Here is a 23736-nt window from a genome sequence, read left to right as displayed (position 1 = left end):
GGCGGCAAGGCCGGAGGAGATAATGAGAAAAACAAGGAGGAGTCACTGACCAGTCAGGACAGCCCCTAAGGCAACCTGAGCTGAAGTGACTCTGACTTTAAGGAATCCTCCATCTTGCAGATGGAGGATCCCCCCAATAGGGATAGGAATGTGACCCCCTCCCCTTGGGAGGAGGCACAAAGAGGGTGTAGCCACCCTCAGGGCTAGTAGCCATTGGCTACTGCCCTCCCTGACCTAAATACACCCCTAAATCCGGTATTTAGGGGCTCCCCTGAACCTAGGAAATCAGATTCCTGCAACTTACGAAGAAGAGGACTGCTGAGCTGAAAAACCCTGCAGAGAAGACGGAGACACCAACTGCTTTGGCCCCAGCCCTACCGGCCTGTCTCCCTCCTTCAGAAGAAAACTGCTCCAGCGACGCTTTCCCCAGGACCAGCGACCTCTGAATCCTCAGAGGACTGCCCTGCTTCCAAAAGACCAAGAAACTCCTGAGAACAGCGGCCCTGTTCAACAAAGACTGCAACTTTGTTTCCAGAGGAGCAGATTTAAAGACCCCTGCAATCCCCGCAAGAAGCGTGAGACTTGCAACACTGCACCCGGCGACCCCGACTCGACTGGTGGAGAAACAGCGCTACAGGGAGGACCCCCCGGCGACTCAGAGACTGAGTAACCAAAGTTGCTCCCCCTGAGCCCCCACAGCGACGCCTGCAGAGGGAATCCCGAGGCTCCCCCTGACCGCGACTGCCTGACTCTAAAATCCCGACACCTGGAAAAGACCCTGCACCCGCAGCCCCCAGGACCTGAAGGATAGGAACTCCAGTGCAGGAGTGACCCCCAGGAGGCCCTCTCCCTTGCCCAGGTGGTGGTTACCCCGAGGAGCCCCCCCCCTTGCCTGCATCGCTAGAGAGACCCCTTGGTCTCCCATTGAAACCTATTGAAAACCCGACGCGTGTTTGCACACTGCACCTGGCCGCCCCAGTGCTGCTGAGGGTGTACTTTCTGTGCTGACCTGTGTCCCCCCCCCGGTGCCCTACAAAACCCCCCTGGTCTGCTCTCCGAAGACGCGGGTACTTACCTGCTGGCAGACTGGAACCGGGGCACCCCCTTCTCCATTGAAGCCTATGTGTTTTGGGCACCACTTTGAACTCTGCACCTGACCGGCCCTGAGCTGCTGGTGTGGTAACTTTGGGGTTGCTCTGAACCCCCAACGGTGGGCTACCTTGGACCCCAATTTGAACCCCGTAGGTGGTTTACTTACCTGCAACAACTAACAATAACTTACCTCCCCCAGGAACTGTGAAAATTGCACTGTGTCCACTTTTAAAATAGCTATATGTGTTTTATGTGAAAAGTATATATGCTATTATGATTATTCAAAGTTCCTAAAGTACTTACCTGCAATACCTTTCAAATGAGATATTACATGTAGAATTTGAACCTGTGGTTCTTAAAATAAATTAAGAAAATATATTTTTCTATACAAAAACCTATTGGCTTGGAATTGAGTGTGCGTTCCTCATTTATTGCCTGTGTGTATGTACAACAAATGCTTAACACTACTCCTTTGATAAGCCTACTGCTCGACCACACTACCACAAAATAGAGCATTAGTATTATCTCTTTTTGCCACTATCTTACCTCTAAGGGGAACCCTTGGACTCTGTGCATGCTATTCCTTACTTTGAAATAGCACATACAGAGCCAACTTCCTACAGTTCAGTCCTAGAAAGGCACAGGGATGCCTGTGAAGACAGTCAGGTTATCACGTGAGAAAGTTCACAGAGACTGGCTTAAAGTCAGAATCTAAAAGAGAGGGAGGAGGCCTCCTCTCACCCTATGAAGAACGATGAAAATCCATCTTTGCCAGCTCCAAACACTCTCCTTCTCTTGAGGGGCTACCATGATTCTGGGGGTTGAGTTACTGTTTATATCGCCAGGATCCTTTCTGATTTAATGAGCATTAAGAGGCCCTAAGCTTTTCCAGGAGAGGTTACAAAGTGTGTTAGAAATGCATAAACCTAACAGGGCTGATGTAAATCGACTGTTGGTTGTGCCACGTGAAGTCAGACACTGACTGAGTAGACAGGTTGGATGATGCAGAAACCCAGGAAAGATAGGGCTTTGGGTGCAGTGATGGTGCACTCCTGCATGAAGTTGTAGAAGTGTGCAAAGTAACAACAGATTGGACTAAGATTTCAAATGGCAACCAGAATAAAGCATAGTTACCAGCAGATTATTTGCAGGCTTAAGGATGTGCTTGAAAGCTATTTATGCACGGCCTATCTTGCAGAGATGATTTAGGAAGCTGTGGCTGCTGTTTGTATGCAGGGATTGTAACCAAATGTTGTGCAAAATTAGTGGATGATAGCAGGAAGCTGGCTCTTTCAATAGTGGACAAAAAAAGGTACACTGTGTAAAGAGTCCAAGCAAACCCCAAAGTAATTGCATAGGCAGAAAAGACACCACAAATGCTCTCTTTTGTGGTAGTGTGGGTGAGCAGTTAGGCAGAGGGTAGTGCTAAGCATGTATTGTACACACAAAGGCAGTAAGCGAGACACACTCAATAAAGAAATCCAATACCAATTTATAAAAATAACACCTACTGTTTTATACATTTTGATACCAGGATCATTGGATTCAAGAAAGTACTTTTCAAGTTATGAAATTTTACAGTTTTCAAAAGTTGACAGTGAAATGTTTAGAGCAGTGATGTTATCCTAAGGGGGGCAAAAACATATACTGCATATGGCTACTTAGCAGCGACTTACAGGACCCATCTTCTGGAATTAAGATAAGTGTGGGCAAGGTCCAAGGCAGCACCAACAGGTCACTTCGGGAGGCACTGGGGCGTCCGGGTGCAGAGGTGCTTTTCAGCGTTGGGTGCCCTAATGATATCCTATGAGAAAAGAAACATACTGCATTCGGGCACTTAGCAATGACCCACAGGCTGTTCTTTTGGAGTTAAGGTAAGTTTAGGGCAAGGTCCAAAGCAGCAACAACAGTTCACTTCGGGAGACACCGAGGCATCCAGGTGCAGAGGTGCTTTTCAGCCTCGGGTGCCCTGTTATCCTAGGAGGGAAGAACATGTACTGCATTCGGGCCCTCCACATCGATTTAAGGGACCAATCTTCTGGACTTAAGGTAAGAATGGGACATGGTCCATGACCACATCAACAAGTCACACTGGGCGGCACTGGGGCGGCCGGGTGCAAAAGTGCAATACAGCATCAGGTGCCCAAAGTTACTCATTGGGGATCGGTCCTCACAGGCTTTATGAGGCACATGTCCAGGTGTCAAATGGGCCCCGGGGTTTGGCAGTGCTCTTCTGAGGGAAACCAGATCTGCATGCCAAGGGTGGTGGGCCTCTGTAGGAAGTTGGCTCTGTATGTGCTATTTCAAAGTAAGGAATAGCATGCACAGAGTCCAAGGGTTCCCCTTAGAGGTAAGATAGTGGCAAAAAGAGATAATACTAATGCTCTATTTTGTGGTAGTGTGGTCGAGCAGTAGGCTTATCAAAGGAGTAGTGTTAAGCATTTGTTGTACATACACACAGGCAATAAATGAGGAACACACACTCAGAGACAAATCCAGCCAATAGGTTTTGTTATAGAAAAATATCTTTTCTTAGTTTATTTTAAGAACCACAGGTTCAAATTCTACATGTAATATCTCATTTGAAAGGTATTGCAGGTAAGTACTTTAGGAACTTTGAATAATTACAGTAGCACTTATACTTTTTACATAAAACACAAATAGCTGTTTTAAAAGTGGACACACTGCAATTTTCACAGTTCCTGGGGGAGGTAAAGTATTGTTCTTTTTAACAGGTAAGTAAATCACTTACAGGTCTCAGTTTTAGGTCCAAGGTAGCCCACCGTTGGGGGTTCAAAGCAACCCCAAAGTTATCACACCAGCAGCTCAGGGCCGGTCAGGTGCAAAGGTTAAAGAGGTGCCCAAAACACATAGGCTTCAATGGAGAAAAGGGGGTGCCCCGGTTCCAGTCTGCCAGCAGGTAAGTACCCGCGTCTTCGGAGGGCAGACCAGGGGGGTTTTGTAGGGCACCGTGGGGGATACAAGTCCACACAAAAAGTACACCCTCAGCAGCGCGGGGGCGGCCGGGTGCAGTGTGTAAACAAGCGTCGGGTTCTCTGTAGATTTCAATGGGAGACCAAGGGGTCTCTTCAGCGGTGCAGGCAGGCAAGGGGGGGGCTCCTCGGGGTAGCCACCACCTGGGCAAGGGAGAGGGCCTCCTGGGGGTCACTCCTGCACAGAAGTTCCGTTCCTTCAGGTGCTAGGGGCTGCGGGTGCAGGGTCTTTTCCAGCCGTCGGGACTTTAGGATCAGGCAGTCGCGGTCAGGGGGAGCCTCGGGATTCCCTCTGCAGGCGTCGCTGTGGGGGCTCAGGGGGGACAACTTTGGTTACTCACGGTCTCGGAGTCGCCGGAGGGTCCTCACGGAGTTGTTTGTTCTCCACCAGTCGAGTCGGGGTCGCCGGGTGCAGTGTTGCAAGTCTCACGCTTCTTGCGGGGATTTGCAGGGGTCTTTAAATCTGCTTCTTGAAACAAAGTTGCAATTCTTTTGGAGCTGTGCCGCTGTCCTCAGGAGTTTCTTGTCTTTCTTGAAGCAGGGCAGTCCTCTGAGGATTCAGGGGTCGCTGGTCCTTGGGAAAGCGTCGCTGGAGCAGGTATCTTTGGAAGGCAGGAGACAGGCCGGTAGGACTGGGGCCAAAGCAGTTGGTGTCTTCTTTCTTCTTCTGCAGGGGTTTTCAGCTCAGCAGTCCTCTTCTTCAGGTAAGTTGCAGGAATCTAAATCTTTAGGTTCAGGGAAGCCCTTAAATACTAAATTTAAGGGCGTGTTTAGGTTTGGGGGGTTAGTAGCCAATGGCTACTAGCCCTGAGGGTGAGGACACCCTCTTTGTGCCTCCTCCCAAGGGGAGGGGGTCACATCCCTAATCCTATTGGGGGAATCCTCCATCTGCAAGATGGAGGATTTCTAAAAGTTAGAGTCACTTCAGCTCAGGACACCTTAGGGGCTGTCCTGACTGGCCAGTGACGACTCCTTGTTGTTTTCGTTATTTCCTCCGGCCTTGCCGCCAAAAGTGGGGGCCGTGGCCGGAGGGGGCGGGCAACTCCACTAGCTGGAGTGTCCTGCGGTGCTGGAACAAAGGGGTGAGCCTTTGAGGCTCACCGCCAGGTGTTACAGCTCCTGCCTGGGGGAGGTGTTAGCATCTCCACCCAGTGCAGGCTTTGTTACTGGCCTCAGAGTGACAAAGGCACTCTCCCCATGGGGCCAGCAACATGTCTCTAGTGTGGCAGGCTGCTGGAACCAGTCAGCCTATACAGATAGTTGGATACAGTTTCAGGGGGCACCTCTAAGGTGCCCTCTGGGGTGTGTTTTACAATAAAATGTACACTGGCATCAGTGTGCATTTATTGTGCTGAGAAGTTTGATACCAAACTTCCCAGTTTTCAGTGTAGCCATTATGGTGCTGTGGAGTTCGTGTTTGACAAACTCCCAGACCATATACTCTTATGGCTACCCTGCACTTACAATGTCTAAGGTTTGGCTTAGACACTGTAGGGGCACAGTGCTCATGCACTGGTGCCCTCACCTATGGTATAGTGCACCCTGCCTTAGGGCTGTAAGGCCTGCTAGAGGGGTGTCTTACCTATACTGCATAGGCAGTGTGAGAGGCTAGCATGGCACCCTGAGGGGAGTGCCATGTCAACTTACTCATTTTGTTCTCACTAGCACACACAAGCTGGTAAGCAGTGTGTCTGTGCTGAGTGAGGGGTCTCCAGGGTGGCATAAGAGATGCTGCAGCCCTGAGAGACCTTCCCTGGCATCAGGGCCCTTGGTACCAGGGGTACCAGTTACAAGGGACTTATCTGGATGCCAGGATGTGCCAATTGTGGATACAAAAGTACAGGTTAGGGAAAGAACACTGGTGCTGGGGCCTGGTTAGCAGGCCTCAGCACACTTTCAATTCAAAACATAGCATCAGCAAAGGCAAAAAGTCAGGGGGTAACCATGCCAAGGAGGCATTTCCTTACAGCCTCTTTGAAGCTCCCTGCCTTGGAATGCAGATTGTTACCACCCCTGCCAGGGCAGGCTTTTTTCCTGACCGCCCAAGAGCATAGGTCCTCACCCTTGAGGGTCAGAAACTTGTCTATTGGTGGCAGGCTAGTTAAAACTAGTTAGCCAGCTCACTGGAAGATGGTAGGTTTTCCAGGGGGCACCTCTAAGGTGCCCACTGTGTGCATGTATTAATAAATACATTACTGGGATCAGTGAGGGTTTATTAATACAAGATGTTTGATACCAAACATCCTCATTTTCAGTGAGGTCGTCATATAGCCGGGGAACTCGTTCTGACTAGTGTCCAGCACATGCACTTAAAATGGCTTCTCTGATCACTTACTAGGTTTCAGAATCGACAGACACAGCAGGAGCATATCCACTCTTGCAGATATGTCCACACCTGTTCTATAAGGCACCCTGCTTTAGGGCTGTAAGGCCTGCTCTAAGGATGACTTACATATATTGCACGCAGTGTTAGGGGAAATGGCACACAAGCTGTGTGCCATGTTGTGTTTTCACTTTTAGCTGCACCAAGACATGCAGCCTGCAATGACAGTCTGCATGTGCTAGGTGAGGGCACCCGGAGAGTGGCACAATACATGCTGCAGCCCTTGGGGACCCTCTTTGGGTACCTATGCCCTAGGGGCCATTTACTAGGGACTTACATGGTGCCAAATGTATTGCCAATTTGGGGAACAATTGTGCGTTTTTGGGGACAGAACCCTGGCACTCGGGACCTGGATAGTAGGAACCCAGTGCACTTCAAAGTTGCATAAAAATACCAGGCAAAATATGGGGGGGGGACACTACGGCAACAAAAACCCAGTTTCCCACAGTGGGACGTCTAGATGCTGAGACCACTGAACAGGTCGAGCAGGTGGTACCACCAGCAGAACTGCCCACAGCCCTAGTAGATGCTAGGCTGGACAAAATTATTGCTGCTATAGCCGACACCAGACAATGAAACATGTTTGATGCAGTGGCGGTTGAGGTGGGCCTATTACGTGATGATCAAAGAAAACTCACCTCCTGCGTCACACAAGCAGAGAACACACTGGACGAACTTCAGCCCACAGTGTCCAACCTAGGAGGGCAGCTCAGGTCCCTCATGGCCAAGGTTCAGGAGCTCAAGAACAGAGCGGGAGATGCCGAGAGACGGTCCTGCGGCAAGAATCTTAGGATTGTGGGCTTCCCCGAGGATGCAGAAGGCTTGGACCCAGTGCTATTCTTTGAGACATGGCTGGGGCAAGCAGTGGGGACTGAGGTACTGTCAGCTCATTACCTGGTGGAACGGCCCCACCGAGTACTGGTGAGACGGTTCCCCACCAGTGCCAACCCCCAGGCCGGTGGTCGTCAGACTAATGAATTACAGAGACAAAGAGACCATCCTGAGCTGCAGAACTGATTTTTCATGGTTACACACGCATATTCCTCTTCCTGGACTACATTCTGGCAGGGCAACATCATAGAGCCTCCTTCCTGGGAGTGAAGAAATTATTAAGATGAGCAGGCTTGACCTACTCACTATTTCCAGCCCAGCTGAAGGTTATGGCAAACTAGACCAGATACTTCTTTACCGAGACAGCGGATGCCTGAGATTGGGTAGAGCAGCAACAATAGGAGTCCTTGATTCCGTCAATGCCGAGATCCCAGACGGACAGAACCCAGTGGCGTGGTAAGCGCCAGGACCGAGGAGATAGAGATCCAAGAGACAATGGCACCCCTGCCCCAGCACAGGCCAGAGAAGAGATCCAGGCACTGTCGGCTGCAACCACATTATGGGCGAAAAGGTGCTCCCCGCGGCCCCAGGCTCCAGAGGACATGTGCCTTGATGAGCAGTGCCACACAGGTCATCCGGCCAGACGTAACCCCGCAGACTGCGGATGCTATGGTTTGAGAAGGCTACAGAGAAGACGCGCGGGGCCATGCTTGGAAACTATCCTAACTGGTCCTGCACATGACTGGGGGTAAGTGCCTGGCTGCCTCCTCGTAGAAGTACTTTGAAATTGATTTCTATTCCTTCCCTGTACCTTACGAATACCCGTACAAATCAGAACTAGTGTCCGACTACAGCAGGGCCCGTGTCAGATTTCTCTCACTCCTGAAATCACCTTTGTTGAGATGGGTGGAACACCCCATCTTTGAGTTATTCATGGTCACTGCAATTTACAACCACGCTGCACCTGGCCCCGGCATACTGCCTGCCTCCCAGAAACTCTCCTTGGAAGATGTTCTGTATGCTATTACACGACCCGGGGAACCCCACCATGGGACTGTTCGTTGTTTGCTTGGGAAGCTGGAGGTTGCATGGCCACCTTGGGTTGGGAGTTGGAGGTTCTGTTCTTATTGTTTTTAAGATCATGTAGAGAAATATTAACTGGCCCCGCGTGTTACGTACCTCCAGCGCTGGCACCCTTGAGAGTTCTTGCTCAAACCCCTTCTCTTGGTCCCATCATTCTCTCCCCCCCTAAATATGGGCAGAGCGTTATGGCTAGATTGTGCATTTTAACATGGTATGTCTGTGGCATGGGGACAGCGTGTAATAGACACACTGTACAGAAATATATGAAAAGGTGACATGCTCAGAATGCACTTCTCCAGGAAATGCACATATCTGGAGAAGACGCGCCTACAGAAACTCTAGCATGGTCAATGTTATAGTATTTCATAATCCGGCTTTGCCTGAGAGGAGCTTATTTGGATCTGACCTTTGGTTCCTTTTAAGTGTACAGCAACGGAAACAAACTCTGCGGGGAACTATCTCCTAGTGGAGGGACAAGTTGTTGGCAGGCCCCTCCTACTGGGTAGCATCTATGCAACAAATGTAGCACAACAAGCCTTTCTGGCACGCCCCTCTGTGGTTCTTACTAGATGGGCATATGTCCCCCGGGTTATTGGAGGAGATTTCAACTGTGTTCTAAATGCACAACTGGATCGCTCTCACCCTCCTTTGCTGACCTCCCCTGTTGTGGCTGCTGTCACTTGTATCTCCCAATGGCTCACACATTGGTCCGTATTAGATAGCTGGCGCACCCTTAACAGAGTTGCTAGAAAGTACTCATATTATGTACCCCTACACAACCACCACGTGGGCCTGGATCGCATACTCTGTCACCCGGCCATTCATCTACAGGCCATAAATGCCAAATATTTAGGGAAAACATTCTCATACCGTAACCTACTTCAATTACATCTCGAATGGGGAGCACCGCGTCCACCGGTCCGCAACTGGCGTTAGCTGACTATGTTGGAAGATCCAGTATTCTGGGACACGACCCATGCAGCACTATCCAGTTACCTGACAGATAACCCGGGCACAGCTATCTCCAGATTTGTGGAATGGGAAGCACTGAATGTGGTGCCCCGAGGCCAGTGCATACCTGTGGTTGTGGGTGCAAGGGATGACCTTCATAGGGACCTGCTCTGGAAGAGGCATCTCTAGGGGCCCTCGAAGGGGCAGTGCATACAGATCCCAGAGCCCGGCCAGCTCTAGTGACTGCCAAGCAGCGTCATGCCCAGCTGCAATGCTTGGACTTCCGGGCCTATCAGGCCAAAATGCATGCGGAAGGAGATAAGTCTGCCAGTTGCTGGCATGGCTCTTGAGGAGCGTGGTACCAGTCACCCCAATCACCATGATCAGAAAAAAGTCCGACCTGCCAGGTTACTAGCCAAACATACATACACACAGCATCCACAACACTACCAAAACCTCTATGACACGCTCCAGTAGACTGGCAAGCACACATTCTAGACTGTTTAGACAGAATAACACTGCCCATCATTGATCCCTTTGACAAGAAGGAGCTCAACGTGCCCACCACAGTGCGAGAAATTCGCAGAGCCATCCGGGGTGCTGCCTGGTGTAAAACACCAGGACGAGATGGTCTACTGTTCGAGCTGTACAAGGAGTATGATGACCTGGTTCCTAGGTATACCAGGATGTGTTAATGGAGGGTCGACTTCCTCTGATGCTCTACGAGTCATTACTTGTACCACTCCCTAAGCCCGACAGGGATCCACAGAAGGTGACATCATATCACCCACTGTAAATGCTCAGAGCAGACTACAAAATCCTAAGTAAAAGTGCGACTGCTGGAGTACCTTTCCATTCTGGTTCCTCCAGACTAAAATGGCTTCATCTCGGGCAGATCCAGCATCCTCAATATCTGTAGGCTCAATAGGGCAATGCAGTTGACCACTACCCACTGGCCCTACGTGGCATGCATTGTACTGGACCTAGGGAAGGCGCTCAGTACTATAGACTGGGGTTTCATGTTCTCAACGCTAACATCAATGGGCATAACCAGCAGACTCCAATGATTTATTAGACTCTTCTACACAGAGCGCCACTGCGCGAGTGAAGACTAGACAATGTATCTCCGCCCCATTTACTGTGAGCTGGGGAACGCATCAAAGATGCCCTCTGTGACCACTCCTTTTAGAAACTGGCACAGAGGCTCAGACAAGGCTAGGTGTGGGGTATACCTCTGTGAGGAGAGAGACACACAGGCAACATTAATCTACGTCCATGATATTCGAAAGGCATATCAGAGATCACAAACATCCTGAAGGAGTTCCGGGTTGCCTCAGGCTTGAGTGTGAAATGGACCAAGTCCTGTCTGATTCCAACTCACTTGGAATGCCCAACGCAGCACTTAATGGTGGACTCGCACCTCCTCGGTTGGGAGTCACGCACTTTCCAATATTTGGGCATTAACATTTAGCGTACCACACAAGATCTGATTGATGGCAACCTTACTAGGGACGTCACCTACCTTCAAGCCCAAATGAAGTCAGGAGCACACTCCCACTCACTGTGCAAGGTAGAGTCACAGTCTGAAATGGTGATGCCCTCACGTCTGCTATATTTCTTCCACAATCTTCCAAGGAGCATACCCCAGAGCCTGTTTTGCGCCCTACACGCATTGTTGTGGGCCATTCTCTAGAATAAAGGAAAGCGTTGAGTTGCTCTGCACAAGCTGCAGTTATCAGTTGAGAAAGAGGGCTATGGGGCCCCTAACTTTGAACACTGTTACCTAGCAGCGCAACTGCAATGGCCTGCCCACCAGCTAGCAGGATGGCTAATGGATGAACTGTGACTGCCCTCTGCAGATCGTGCACAACGTATGGTACAAGAGGCCTTGTTACCACGTACAGGGATCCCCCATGAAGGCAACAATTTGCTGCGTGCAGCACACACCAGCTTTTAATGATATAGTCAAATGAAGATCACACCTGCATAGTTTTGATCAACCATGGATGAAACAACGTATTAGCACCATACACAGACCCTTACATTAGGAAAACCTGTGCATGTGGGCTACCACTGCATTCTGGTACAAATCGGTGAACCTATCAATTTCTATGTCCTGCAATAGCATTTCCCTCTTACCTTATAATTGCTATAATTAGCATTCCAGTGCTCAGCCTCTGGGTGAAATCCATGTAAAATACATACATTAAAAATGAATTAAGTGGGGCAATATGTGAACTTTACGTCTCTGTGGCAGCTAATGGTAATGTTCATCCACCAACACAGAACGAACTCTCAAGCAATGGGACAGCTGGCAGCTAGCAAATCTTAAACAATAGGAAGTATGCGCCAATGTATATTTAGTAGATACCACCAATTACTTTAATTTAGCATAAGTCATAAATACCTCAATAGGGAGATGGCTGAGGTCCTTAAAAAGGCAAAGTTTGCAAAAAACATTGTGAGCCCTGGTAAAAATACAGAAACTAAAAGCCACTACCAATGCCTTTTCTTCAAAGAAGTAACCAATACTTTACCAAATAGGCTGCTGGATTTGTTGTTGACGGTATGGACGTGGTGACCTGGGACTGTTCTGGTGGCGTGGACTGCGATACAGTGGGTTGTGCACAGGTGGCAGGGAGCGGCGGAGTCGAAGCTGCTGGGGCAGGATTCACTTGACACAACTGGCTCTCTCTCTCAGCAGCAATGTAGTTTCGGATTTTGCGGAGCTTCTCAACTGAGGCCTTTTTGGGGAAAACAAGATGGGTTTCTCCCTGAAAAAAAAAATGAAAAGAAATAATGCTGCATGGATTACCTATGTCTTCCTTAAAAAAAAAGAGGTTGCCTGTCTTTGACAACTTGGGTAATGCATCATATAGCAACGCTCATCTTAAACCAACTAGAAGCAAGTCACTCTGTTTACTGGATGTGAGCTTTTTAAAACATATATTATCACCAAAGAACGTGGAAAAGTCCATGAAGGATAAGCAGTGGAAAGGCGCACATTAGCAAAGAAAACAAGTAGACCTTGTGTTCCCCATAAATGAATCTGTCTGATAAATTTAAGAATGGGTTTAACAGACCAATTCAGTCAGTGGTCATGAGCACTAAAAAGGCCAGTAGGTCTTTCTTAAAGTATATTTAGTATGAAGGCAGTATTGGGCAAATAGTTTTTTTTTATATATTTTTTTTTACAATATATATGAAGAGTCTACTGGCACTTGCTGGTAAGCACTTGCAGGGGGCAAGAAATAAATGAGTAATTCCCCTTTCTCCCGCAAAACAGACATAAGGCACACTGGCTCTGAAATCTTGTACATGGAGTGTAAAGCATGTGTATGCCTGGATGCCTAATCAAATATCGCCAACAGCTGTGTGAAGCTATGATCTTAGACCAGACTATGAATTCAAGGTGAAATAAGATATAGCAAAGCAAATAGGTGTGACTTTAGTAAGCCTGCAATTTATTTTTTACTTTTTTCTTTTTTACAAACATATACAACAGACATCTGATAATGGTGTGTGTAGGAAAATGGAGTATTATGTGGTGTGGGAGTTAGTCTTCACCATGTAATGCTCTCACAATACCCCAAAGATGGTCCTTGGATTCACACTAGTAAATCCATAGCTCAGTCCTGGCAGTGTGGCAAAGAGCAATCAGGCTTTACTAAGAGGGACATGTGTCAAGCATTTCAGAGTACCAACATGGACGATAAGTAATTGACACAACTCTAAAAAAAAAAATCAACACCAACTTAAAAAAATAGAGCTAATTTTTATCTTACTTTAGACACCACATCAAAAAGAATTGCATAAGTACAACCGGAGTTATACATTTGAAAAGCAAAAAAACATAAGAGCAAAAATGGCATTTAAATTTTGCATTGAAGTCAATGGAGAAATACTACTTGTAACAAAACAGTACTTGGAGAATGAGTAACTTGGAACCCTTGCAGGATTAAGGTTGTGCAGTCCCTAGGACTAGTTCACGACAGTCAGCGCAGTTTTACCTGGCCCTGCAGAGTTGTCCCGACTGTCCGTGGTGCTGAACGGGATTCATGCTGTTGCCGATTTTACCGCTTACATGATGGTGCTGGCACAGGGATGCAAAAACTCAGTTGAGGCTGTCTTGCAGAAGTCGGATGCAGGCTCCACAATCTGCCCTGCAGTTGCAGCACCCAATGTTGGGGTCAGTTATTGGACTGGCAACCAACACGTTTTGGCAGCTGCAAAGATGCAGAAAAGCTTTGGGAACTTCACAGGGTCTGGGGGGGCAATATAAAGGACTATAACTTCGGGACAGGCAAGCATGCAACTCCCAGAAGACACTGGACCATCTGCCTTTTGTCGATCCCACAGCGGGCCCGATGGCTGCAAAATCTTCAGATCCTGTGAGCGTTTTACCTGCAGCTTGCAGGGGACTAGTGCCAATACTCCATGGGAGACTGAGGGTGCTTCTAGCTTCCACAGGGGTCCCTCTAGTTGCGAGTGCTGAGTTTCAGCCAAGGACGAGGATCGTTCATGCAGTTCCCAGTCTGATTCCTCAGGGGCAGAGTATCCCTCTTTTGCTGTCTAGTGGTGGGCAAAGTCTGGTCGTCGGTGACACAGAGCTCCTTTTGGTCTTTCTTTAATTTAGTCGATCAGATCTGAAGGTCTGGTGTCAGGGATGTCACTTAAATCTTGGATTTAGGGGAGTTAAGGGTGTGGAGACTAGTGGCCAATGCGGAACTAGCTCCTACAGCTAATCCGCCCCTGAGGTGACCACATCCGGTGGGATGGGTCACCCTTTGCTACCCCAAAACCCTCTATTTTGCCACTCCTAAGATGACAAAAATCTAAATTTAGTACACTGACCGAGCGGCTCACCCTAGAGGTGTGGCAAGCCTGCTGGGGGTTGTGCACTGTCCTCTATACCTAATTCCCCACCTGACCACAAGCAAATGTGCCTGGGGGTAAGGGGAGGGCTGTTTCCTCTGCTGAGGGACAGCACAGATGGCGATCCGGGGCCCTGAAGCCTTTGAAGTTCACTGCCCTGGAGCCTCTATTCACTATCCCGGCTGAGGACGGGAGGTGTGACTTCCCTCCTGTCTCAGCCTGTGTCTCTGATTCCTGGGAGTGTCCACATTAACTGGCAGGAGGTCAGAATCCTATCTTGGCGGCAGCATGTGCAAGAAAAAACGTGGGCTGACTGGCCAGAGGACAAAGAAGTTGAGAAAACAGGTGGGCAACCTCTGGGGTGCCCCGTGGGATCACGACAGCCATCCCTCAACACAAGATTTGTGTTGGGGGAGAGAAAGCACACTGTTTGACACCAAACTTGACATATCTAGGAGGTACCATCATAAAGCTAGCAACCCGGGTCTTCCTGGGCTTAAGTCCCATGTTATCCTACGGACCGGACAGGACTTATAATGTACTTTAATGGAAAAGACACTATAGAGACATATAAGCATGTGCCTACATGCCTGCACCTTAAATATAATGTACCCTGCCTCCTGGGCTGCAGATGCCTTACATAGGGGTGTCTGACTTACATGTAAGGCAGTGCATGGGACTGTGACACTCACGGTGAGGGCACAGTCGAACTCAAGCAGTTTGTACTGCTCTGGCAGCCTGCAATCAGCAATTTGTGTGACTCGCCCAGGCTGGCACAAACTTGTGCTGCAGCCCTGGGGAATCTTTTGCCAGCTATGCCCTCAGTACCATTTACTATGGGCTTATAAGGGGGTAAAGTCCTTTCCAATCAGGGAACTACCAAGTCGACAAATACATTTTGGGAGAGAGCATGAGCACTGGGGACCGATTAGCAGGCTTTCAGTGCACTAACAGAGTCATATACATCAGTATTGGGGCAAAAACATGTGGGTGACCATACATAAAGGGGCTCTTTACTACAGTGTGCATATGCCTGTAAAAAACAAATGAATGAGGAAATGCTATATCACAAAAATAAGTAAGTAAAAAACATGACATAAAAGTAGAGAATGGCCTACCAACCTTGGCACTTTATAGGACTATTTTCTAGGCAAATTATTCACTACGAGGAGACACATTGGCTGAAGTTGGCTGACTCATTGCCTCATGCTGTGGGCTGTGATGGGTGGACACACAGATGTGCAGTGAAGAGGACTGATAGAAGCCCCCCGTATATACATGTATGTGCTTTTTTTCATTATTTTTAGGGGAGGGAATATGAGGGAGGCATAAAAAGCAGTGTTTTTGAATATTTCAGTAAGAGATGGTGTTTGTACTATTGCCAGAGTAAAGAGTGAGGGACTGTCCTGGAGGAGAGTTTCAAGATATGAAAAGGCCCCTTCACCTTGTTTGGTTTCTAAATCTAGGATCCCTGCAAGTGTGAAAAGCTACCAGCTCTTCTAAGCAAGCTACCATAATGTTAATGACATAAAATTGTTACTTTTGAACAAAGGTGCAATAATTTTAATGGGGCTTTGAATGTCTTCATAGTAGGGCCCATACATTTTTAAAGTAACAGTAAGAAAACTTCTAAGCAGGGATTACAACTAGTCAAAAGTCTCATCTGAGCACACAGACTGAAAAGCTAAACTTAAACACCACTTTTATACTTGAGCAGATGTAATGTGGTCTACTCAGAACACCTCTTATAGCTTCTCTCGTCCAGCCCTAATACCGTAACATGTGACTGAGATGGCTTAAACTAAATTGCCTGAAAAGTCATAGCAGTTATGGATGTTTTTCCTTTTGTTGCCATTGTAGGACGTTGGCTCTGTATGCACTATTTCAAAGTAAGGAATAGTATGCACAGAGTCCAAGGGTTCCCTTTAGATGTAAGATAGTGGCAAAAAGAGATAATACTAATGCTCTATTTTGTGGTAGTGTGGTTGAGCAGTAGGCTTATCAAAGGAGTAGTGTTAAGCATTTGTTGTACACACACAAGCAATACATGAGGAACACACACTCAGAGACAATTCCAGGCCAATAGGTTTTTGTATAGAAAAATATATTTTCTTAGTTTATTTTAAGAACCACAGGTTAAAATTTTACATGTAATACTTTAAATGAAAGGTATTGCAGGTAGGTACTTTAGGAACTTTGAATAATCAAAATAGCATACACAGTTTTCATATAAATCACATATAGCTATTTTAAAAGTAGACAGTGCAATTTTCACAGTTCCTGGGGGGAGTAAGAGTTAGTTAGTTTTTGCAGGTAAGTAAACCACCTACGGGGTTCAAGTTTGGGTCCAAGGTAGCCCACCATTGGGGGTTCAGAGCCACCCCAAAGTTACCACACCAGCAGCTCAGGGCCGGTCAGGTGCAGAGGTCAAAGTGGTGCCCAAAACGCATAGGCTTCAATGGAGAAGGGGGTGCCCCGGTTCCAGTCTGCCAGCAGTTAAGTACCCGCGTCTTCGGGGGGCAGACCAGGGGGGTTTTGTAGGGCACCGGGGGGGACACAAGTTAGCACAGAAAGTACACCCTCAGCAGCACGGGGGCGGCCGGGTGCGGTGTGCAAACACACGTCGGGTTTCCAATGTAAATCAATGGGAGACCAAGGGGTCTCTTCAGCGATGCAGGCAGGCAAGGGGGGGGGGGGGGCTCCTCGGCGTAGCCACCACCTGGGCAAGGGAGAGGGCCTCCTGGGGGTCACTCCTGCACTGGAGTTCCGATCTTTCAGGTCCTGGGGGCTGCGGGTGCAGAGTCTTTACCAGGCGTCGGGATCTGGGAGTCAGGCAGTCGCGGTCAGGGGGAGCCTCGGGATTCCCTCTGCAGGCGTCGCTGTGGGAGCTCAGGGGGGGCAACTCTGGCTACTCACGGTCTTGCAGTCGCCGGGGAGTCCTCCCTGAAGTGTTGTTTCTCCACAAGTCGAGCCGGGGGCGTCGGGTGCAGTGTAGCAAGTCTCACGCTTCCGGCGGGAGATGTAGTTGTTTTAAAGTTGCTCCTTTGGAAACAAAGTTGCAGTCTTGGGTGAACAGGGCCACTGTCCTCAGGAGTTTCTTGGTCCTTCTAGAGCAGGGCAGTCCTCTGAGGATTCAGAGGTCGCTGGTCCCTGGGGAAAGCGTCGCTGGAGCAGTGTCTTTAGAAGTGGGGAGACAGGCAGGTAGAGCTGGGGCCAAAGCAGTTGGTGTCTCTGTCTTCTCTGCAGGGTTTTTCAGCTTAGCAGTCCTCTTCTTCTTAGGTTGCAGGAATCTGAGTTCCTAGGTTCTGGGGAGCCCTTAAATACTAAATTTAAGGGCGTGTTTAGGTCTGGGGGGTTAGTAGCCAATGGCTACTAGCCCTGAGGGTGGGTACACCCTCTTTGTGCCTCCTCCCAAGGGGAGGTGGTCACATTCCTATCCCTATTGGGGGAATCCTCCATCTGCAAGATGGAGGATTTCTAAAAGTCAGAGTCACCTCAGCTCAGGACACCTTAGGGGCTGTCCTGACTGGCCAGTGACTCCTCCTTGTTTTTCTCATTATCTCCTCCGGCCTTTCCGCCAAAAGTGGGGCCGTGGCCGGAGGGGGCGGGCAACTCCACTAGCTGGAGTGCCCTGTGGTGCTGTAACAAAGGGGGTGAGCCTTTGAGGCTCACCGCCAGGTGTTACAGTTCCTACAGGGGGAGGTGTGAAGCACCTCCACCCAGTACAGGCTTTGTTATTAACCACAGAGTGACAAAGGCACTCTCCCCATTTGGCCAGCAACATATCTCGAGTGTGACAGGCTGCTAAAACCAGTCAGCCTACACGGGTAGTTGGTTAAGGTTTCAGGGGGTACCTCTAAGGTGCCCTCTGGGGTGTATGTTACAATAAAATGTACACTGGCATCAGTGTGCATTTATTGTGCTGAGAAGTTTGATACCAAACTTCCCAGTTTTCAGTGTAGCCATTATGGTGCTGTGGAGTTCGTGTTTGACAGACTCCCAGACCATATACTCTTATGGCTACCCTGCACTTACAATGTCTAAGGTTTTGCTTAGACACTGTAGGGGCACAGTGCTCATGCACTTGTGCCCTCACCTCTGGTATAGTGCACCCTGCCCTAGGGCTGTAAGGCCTGCTAGAGGGGTGACTTATCTATACTGCATAGGCAGTGTGAGGTTGGCATGGCACCCTGAGGGGAGTGCCATGTCGACTTACTCGTTTTGTCCTCACCAGCACACACAAGCTGGCAAGCAGTGTGTCTGTGCTGAATGAGGGGTCCCCAGGGTGGCATAAGACATGCTGCATCCCTTAGAGACCTTCCCTGGCATCAGGGCCCTTGGTACCAGGGGTACCAGTTACTAGGGACTTACCTGGATGCCAGGGTGTGCCAATTGTGAAAACAAAAGTACAGGTTAGGGAAAGAACACTGGTGCTGGGGCCTGGTTAGCAGGCCTCAGCACACTTTCAAATCAAAACTTAGCATCAGCAAAGGCAAAAAGTCAGGGGGTAACCATGCCAAGGAGGCATTTCCTTACAGCCATGCTGCTGAACTCAGAATAATGAGTGCTTGATATGTGGTTCCCATTTCAGACTGTTTACATCATGTGCCTGTACTCTAAAAGCACAGTACACACAGAGACACAAGACTCTCCATGCCAGGTCTAGGATTTAGCTGAAAATGTAATTGCCCACATTATAAACATAGCATATAGGAGTCCAATACAATGTGAGTAAAGAACTCTGAATGGATTCCATTTTCAATCCATACAATAGCTATTGAGACTATTTCACCAGAATGTTTTTCGCCTTTTCTGGGTTTGCACACATGAGCGTTCTTTCATATTTCTATTGGATGAAGCATTGGGACCAGAAACACTGTACAAAGGGACAAGGTGGCACATTAGATCACAGATGGCAGACTTGTCACATCTATGATAGAGAAGAATGGTGATGATACAGCAACAGGACATCAAGTTACAAATATTTTATAGACATACTTATAAATAAGTGGCTGAGCAAGGTCCAATATGAAGAGGAGGGGTTGGAGGGCATGGGTTATGAATGTATGGGAAGTTACCGTGAATGGCCAGCCAGGAATTATTCAGAGTCTGTGCTAGATCTCACAGACTTAAAGTCATCTTTATCTAACCTAAGAAAGCAAAATGTGTTGTAAGGAAATGGGGTGTATTATATGGTGGGGTTGTGTGACCTCACCATGTAATACATTTACTGTCCTCTTAAGGACCCTTAGGTTTAATTTGTCAAACTTTTAGCTCAACCCTGGGTAGCCGTGGCTCTAAGCGGCTCACTCAAAAGAACAAGTGTAAAACTGTTAAACAGCACCAGAACAGTAGAAGAAGAAATCAACAATACATCAAAGAAATCCGACAACAATTTATAAACACAGACTGTATTTTTAGACAACACAATGAAAAAGATTCACCAGAGGGTTTTGACGATATAGAATTTACCAGGTGTAGCAAATCAAGGTGTTGTCACAACTGTGAGCAAGCATTGGCAAATTCAATTAATTTGACACAAACCTTTTTCACTAAGAAATTTGGGCTAGGTGTAATGTGGTCACTTGAAGTCACTTTAGGCAACCAACTTTGGTGGGGAGCCAGTTAGGGGGACCAGGAAGGTACTCAGAAACCATTTCTTCAGCAGTTTTCAGTCAGTTCCAGACACTTTTACCCTTTGCAGGGCTTTCCTATGGAAGTGGTCCTGATGCATGAAGGGGATGAAGGATGTTGAAGATGCTCCAAGGAAGCTGTGAAGGAGATGCAGTCAACAGGGGTCTTTTGAGGTGACTACTCCTCTGTCTACTTAGGGGATAGGGCAATCCTGGCCACAGGGTCGACATCCCTCAAATTCCTCTTGAGGCTGGCAGATGTCCTGTCGCCCAGTACTGCAGCCACAGGGCAATTCTTTTTGCACTTTGATGACATTCCAGGGCTCATCGAACTCGGCTGCAACTTTCTGCTTTGGATTCTGTTCCCCGTTGCTGCACTGTGGTGGTTGACAGTGGGTTGAAGGATTTGGGCTACCAACTTGCCCCAGCAGGCTTCTCAGATGTTGTGTTCCTTTGCTGTGAACAGAAGGCTAGCTCACTGACCCTCTGAGTCTCTTGGCTTTGGCTGGGCTCTTGAGAGGACTTCTCCTCGAGCAGGACATAGCATGCACTGTCCCCCTCCTTTGCTAGCCACTAAATGCAGACCTCGACGGTGTAGCCTCTCTTTTCCAGTTTCACGGTGCAGCAGGGCAGTCCTTCGGTCCTCCTTTCAGTCTAGTCGAGATCAGACTTCGAGGTGCACTACTTATGCTCAGAAAATGCCCCCAGGGTAGGGTGTGGTAGTAGCCAATGGGCTATGCCAGCAGAGCAGGATGCGTTTGGTAGCCAATGAGCTACCAGGTTCCCTCCCACCTGATGACCACTTCCTGCGAAGTGTGGCACCTGGGCATCTCAGGACACATCATTCTGCCCACTTCCAATATCGCAGGACCCCTCTCCTGTTGCATGGGGCTCTGCAGTCCAACACAGTGGTGTGGCAACTGGCTTCCCCTCTCTCGTGCTAAGTGCCAGCCCGCCTGTTTGAACAATGGAGCAGTCCCTCTTCCAAGTGTTACCCATGTGCCCTTTCAAGACCGCTTTTTCTTTAAAGCTCACCTTTTGGGCCAACACCTGTGTGGTTTCCTGCAGGAGGGAGGTGACACCTCCTTCCAGAGATGGCCCTATTGTATGGAAGTCGTTAGCACATCTTCACAAGAGGGCAGAAAGCAGTCTGCAGGACAGATCCAGAGTACAACAGTAAATGGACACTGGAAACTCTGGGCAACAAAAGGGGCAACTTCTAAAAGTTGCACCTTACCCACCAGTGACACCAGATTCGATGTAATCATTAAATTGGATGTAATGCACTGATTCTTTTGATACCTTACAGTACCAAATTTAGTAGTCCCATTGAGAAGTTAGCAGAGCTGAGGTGTCAGCCTGTAACTCTGTACTTGCCAATGGGTCTACTAGCCTTCTCACAGTAAAAACGACAATTTAGGGTTTTTATTGCTGGAACATACAAAGGTACGTGTGTCACTTTTTAACACATGGCACCCTGCCTTAGGGCTTGTACGGCCTACCTTAGGGGTGACTTACATAAAATTAAAAGGGGAGATTTGAGCTTTCCATTACCATAAATGGCAAAGTCAAGTAAGCAGCTTGAAACCGCCCTTCCAGTCTGCAGTGGCAAGCTGGAAACCATGTTTCACCATGCCCCAGTCCGAGTGGCACAACAAGTGCAGCAGTCGCTGGGTAGACTAACTCACAGACCATGGGGATCCCAGTACCATATAGTAGGGACTTACAAGTTAGGCTATGCAAACAGGGGACAACCCAATTAAACATGCACCATTTTAAGGTTTAGCAGGGCTCAGGGCATTTCAGAAGCATTACACCTGCACCCAGTAGTCAAAATGACCTGCAAAAGGCATGTTTCCTTATAAGCGTTACAAGCAGACACCTGATTTTCAGCGTTAAAGAGGGTTGGATCCAAGATTCAACAACCCTCTGCAAGAAGTTAGCATTGAAATAAAGCAAACTGAGGCACTGTAATAGCCACGATCATACACAGGAAATACTAACCTCTTCAAATCCCATTTCAAACAAGCATTCCACAGCTCCGCGGATGGGCAGCAGCCTAGTGGAGAAAGCTGGATTCCCGATGCGAATGGAGCGGTATTTGTCTTCATTCGGACTCCTGGTATATGAAAGAGTGAGAGATTTAGTGAATGGATACAGTGTTTTATATTTAACAAAAATACTATATATTTCTTCATTTGCACCATTTTTATTTTCAAAGCCAGGTTAAAGACGCCGGTCACACAAGTTAACAACGCCATTTGGCAGCATCACGGGAAAGCTCCCTGATGAACTCTGAATGATATGCAATGCCCCCTTCACTATCTCTCTCTTTACCAAGAATGGGCATTTGTTAGGATATATATGATGGAGACAGCAGTTTCAGGCAGAACGGGGTGGTCCATTGCCACTATCAGAATCCAGCTGCAAAATCTACTGCATCAGGAGTTTGTGCCAAGAAGGCATATAACCTAAAGAGAGTCAGATATATCTTCAAGACAGACCTCACAGCAGCTAGAAGGGACATGACTGAGAAACACCAATGCACCTAGGCATGCCCTAAGAAGGTGGATCAAGAGCTCAAGCCACCATCACAGATTATACAAAATAGACACAGGACACCCCAAAGGATAGTGAATCAGAAACTTGGTAGGATGAATAACACAGGTTACCCACAATGCACTATGGCATCTCAAGATGCTTACATCCTAGCTAGAAGGACCATTACAGTATAAAAGAGATGTGGTGGCAAACCCAGAGGCAAAGCTGACCCGGAAATAAAGCCAACCCAAAAATGGCAGGGACATTTTGAATATACTGCATTAAGACCAAGAATGGATTTCAGAGATTACCCAAAGTGGTCCAGAGACCGTAAAATGGTGCAGACCATGAGTTCTATTTCCTGACTTTTATAAGCAAGTACAAAGAGCACAGAACTGTTTTTCCTTTAAATAATCAGAGCGTGCTCTGGCAGGAACATATTGTCTCACAACAGAGGGAGATGGCAAGGGGCATTACAAGGCTGTTTAAAAAGGATAACATCTTTCTAGGACAGCCAAAATCAGCCTCTAAAAGGTAACTGATTCGGCAACAATAAAAATAACTATTTACACCATACAATTAATGGTCTCTTAGTGCTCAAATAATAGGTATTATTGCCATGTAGCCCTAGAGCACCCATTTTTAGGTCGAGAGCAAGCGTCGCTCTTCGACACATTGAGATCTTCTCTGTGTGCTTTAACCACGCCCATCTCACGCACATCACTTTCATTCGTTCCAGGGTCTGTCTTTCAAAATTCCCTCGATTTTGTAGGTAGATGCTTTACGTTTGTCCGCCTTGAGGCTGCTTACTTACGTCTTGCATACTGACCCTGTTACATGGATTATTGCACAATCGGCTAGATACCTTAATGTGGCGCACTATTTTTTTCTTCTGCCTCGCAGCTCTGCGCTACGTGGCTGTATGATGTTTCTTCCTCTTCCTTGTTTTGGGCATGCAGCTGTTTCTTTTGTGGTGTTTGCACACAAAGGCTGCAAGCTGGAGGGGGTTCTTTTTAATTTATTTAAAAACATTTTTTTTAAAGGTTCATAAAATGCAAACTCGATCAGAGGACTGAAGTTTAATATAGCGCAAACTCGATCGGAGGATCGCTTTACAGGACCGTATGAAGTTTCATATAGCGAAACCAAGATCATAGGAGCCCTTTGCATGAGGCCCACTTTACAGGTTTAGCAGCTGGAAATTATACAAAATGGAGAATTCAAATCAGAAATAAACACAGAAATCCTCAAAGCGGTTCTCACGGCACAGCACTGCACTCGGGGAAACTCCCCCCATAAGGCTTTGATAGGCATTTCTTTTTCAAAACATTTTTGCCCATAACTCACCGTGTGG

At 47.9% G+C, this 23736-nt stretch overlaps 1 protein-coding gene across 1 annotated transcript in view; it reads right to left on the bottom strand.

The window, feature by feature from the left end:
• Window positions 1-23736, bottom strand: part of NGLY1 (N-glycanase 1) — a 177905-nt gene that overhangs the window by 119461 nt on the left and 34708 nt on the right. Inside the window, exons 2-3 of the mRNA XM_069212023.1 lie at window positions 21846-21960; window positions 11871-12107 (exon numbers count right to left, since the gene is read on the bottom strand). Of these exons, the coding sequence (XP_069068124.1) occupies window positions 11871-12107; window positions 21846-21960 (352 nt within the window). The remainder of the gene's footprint in view (window positions 1-11870; window positions 12108-21845; window positions 21961-23736) is intronic.

The sequence above is a fragment of the Pleurodeles waltl genome, chromosome 10 (genome assembly GCF_031143425.1).
Source record: "Pleurodeles waltl isolate 20211129_DDA chromosome 10, aPleWal1.hap1.20221129, whole genome shotgun sequence".
Classification (NCBI taxonomy): domain Eukaryota; kingdom Metazoa; phylum Chordata; class Amphibia; order Caudata; family Salamandridae; genus Pleurodeles; species Pleurodeles waltl.
Note: the sequence above shows the minus strand (reverse complement) of the source record. Positions and strands in the feature narration are given on the sequence as shown.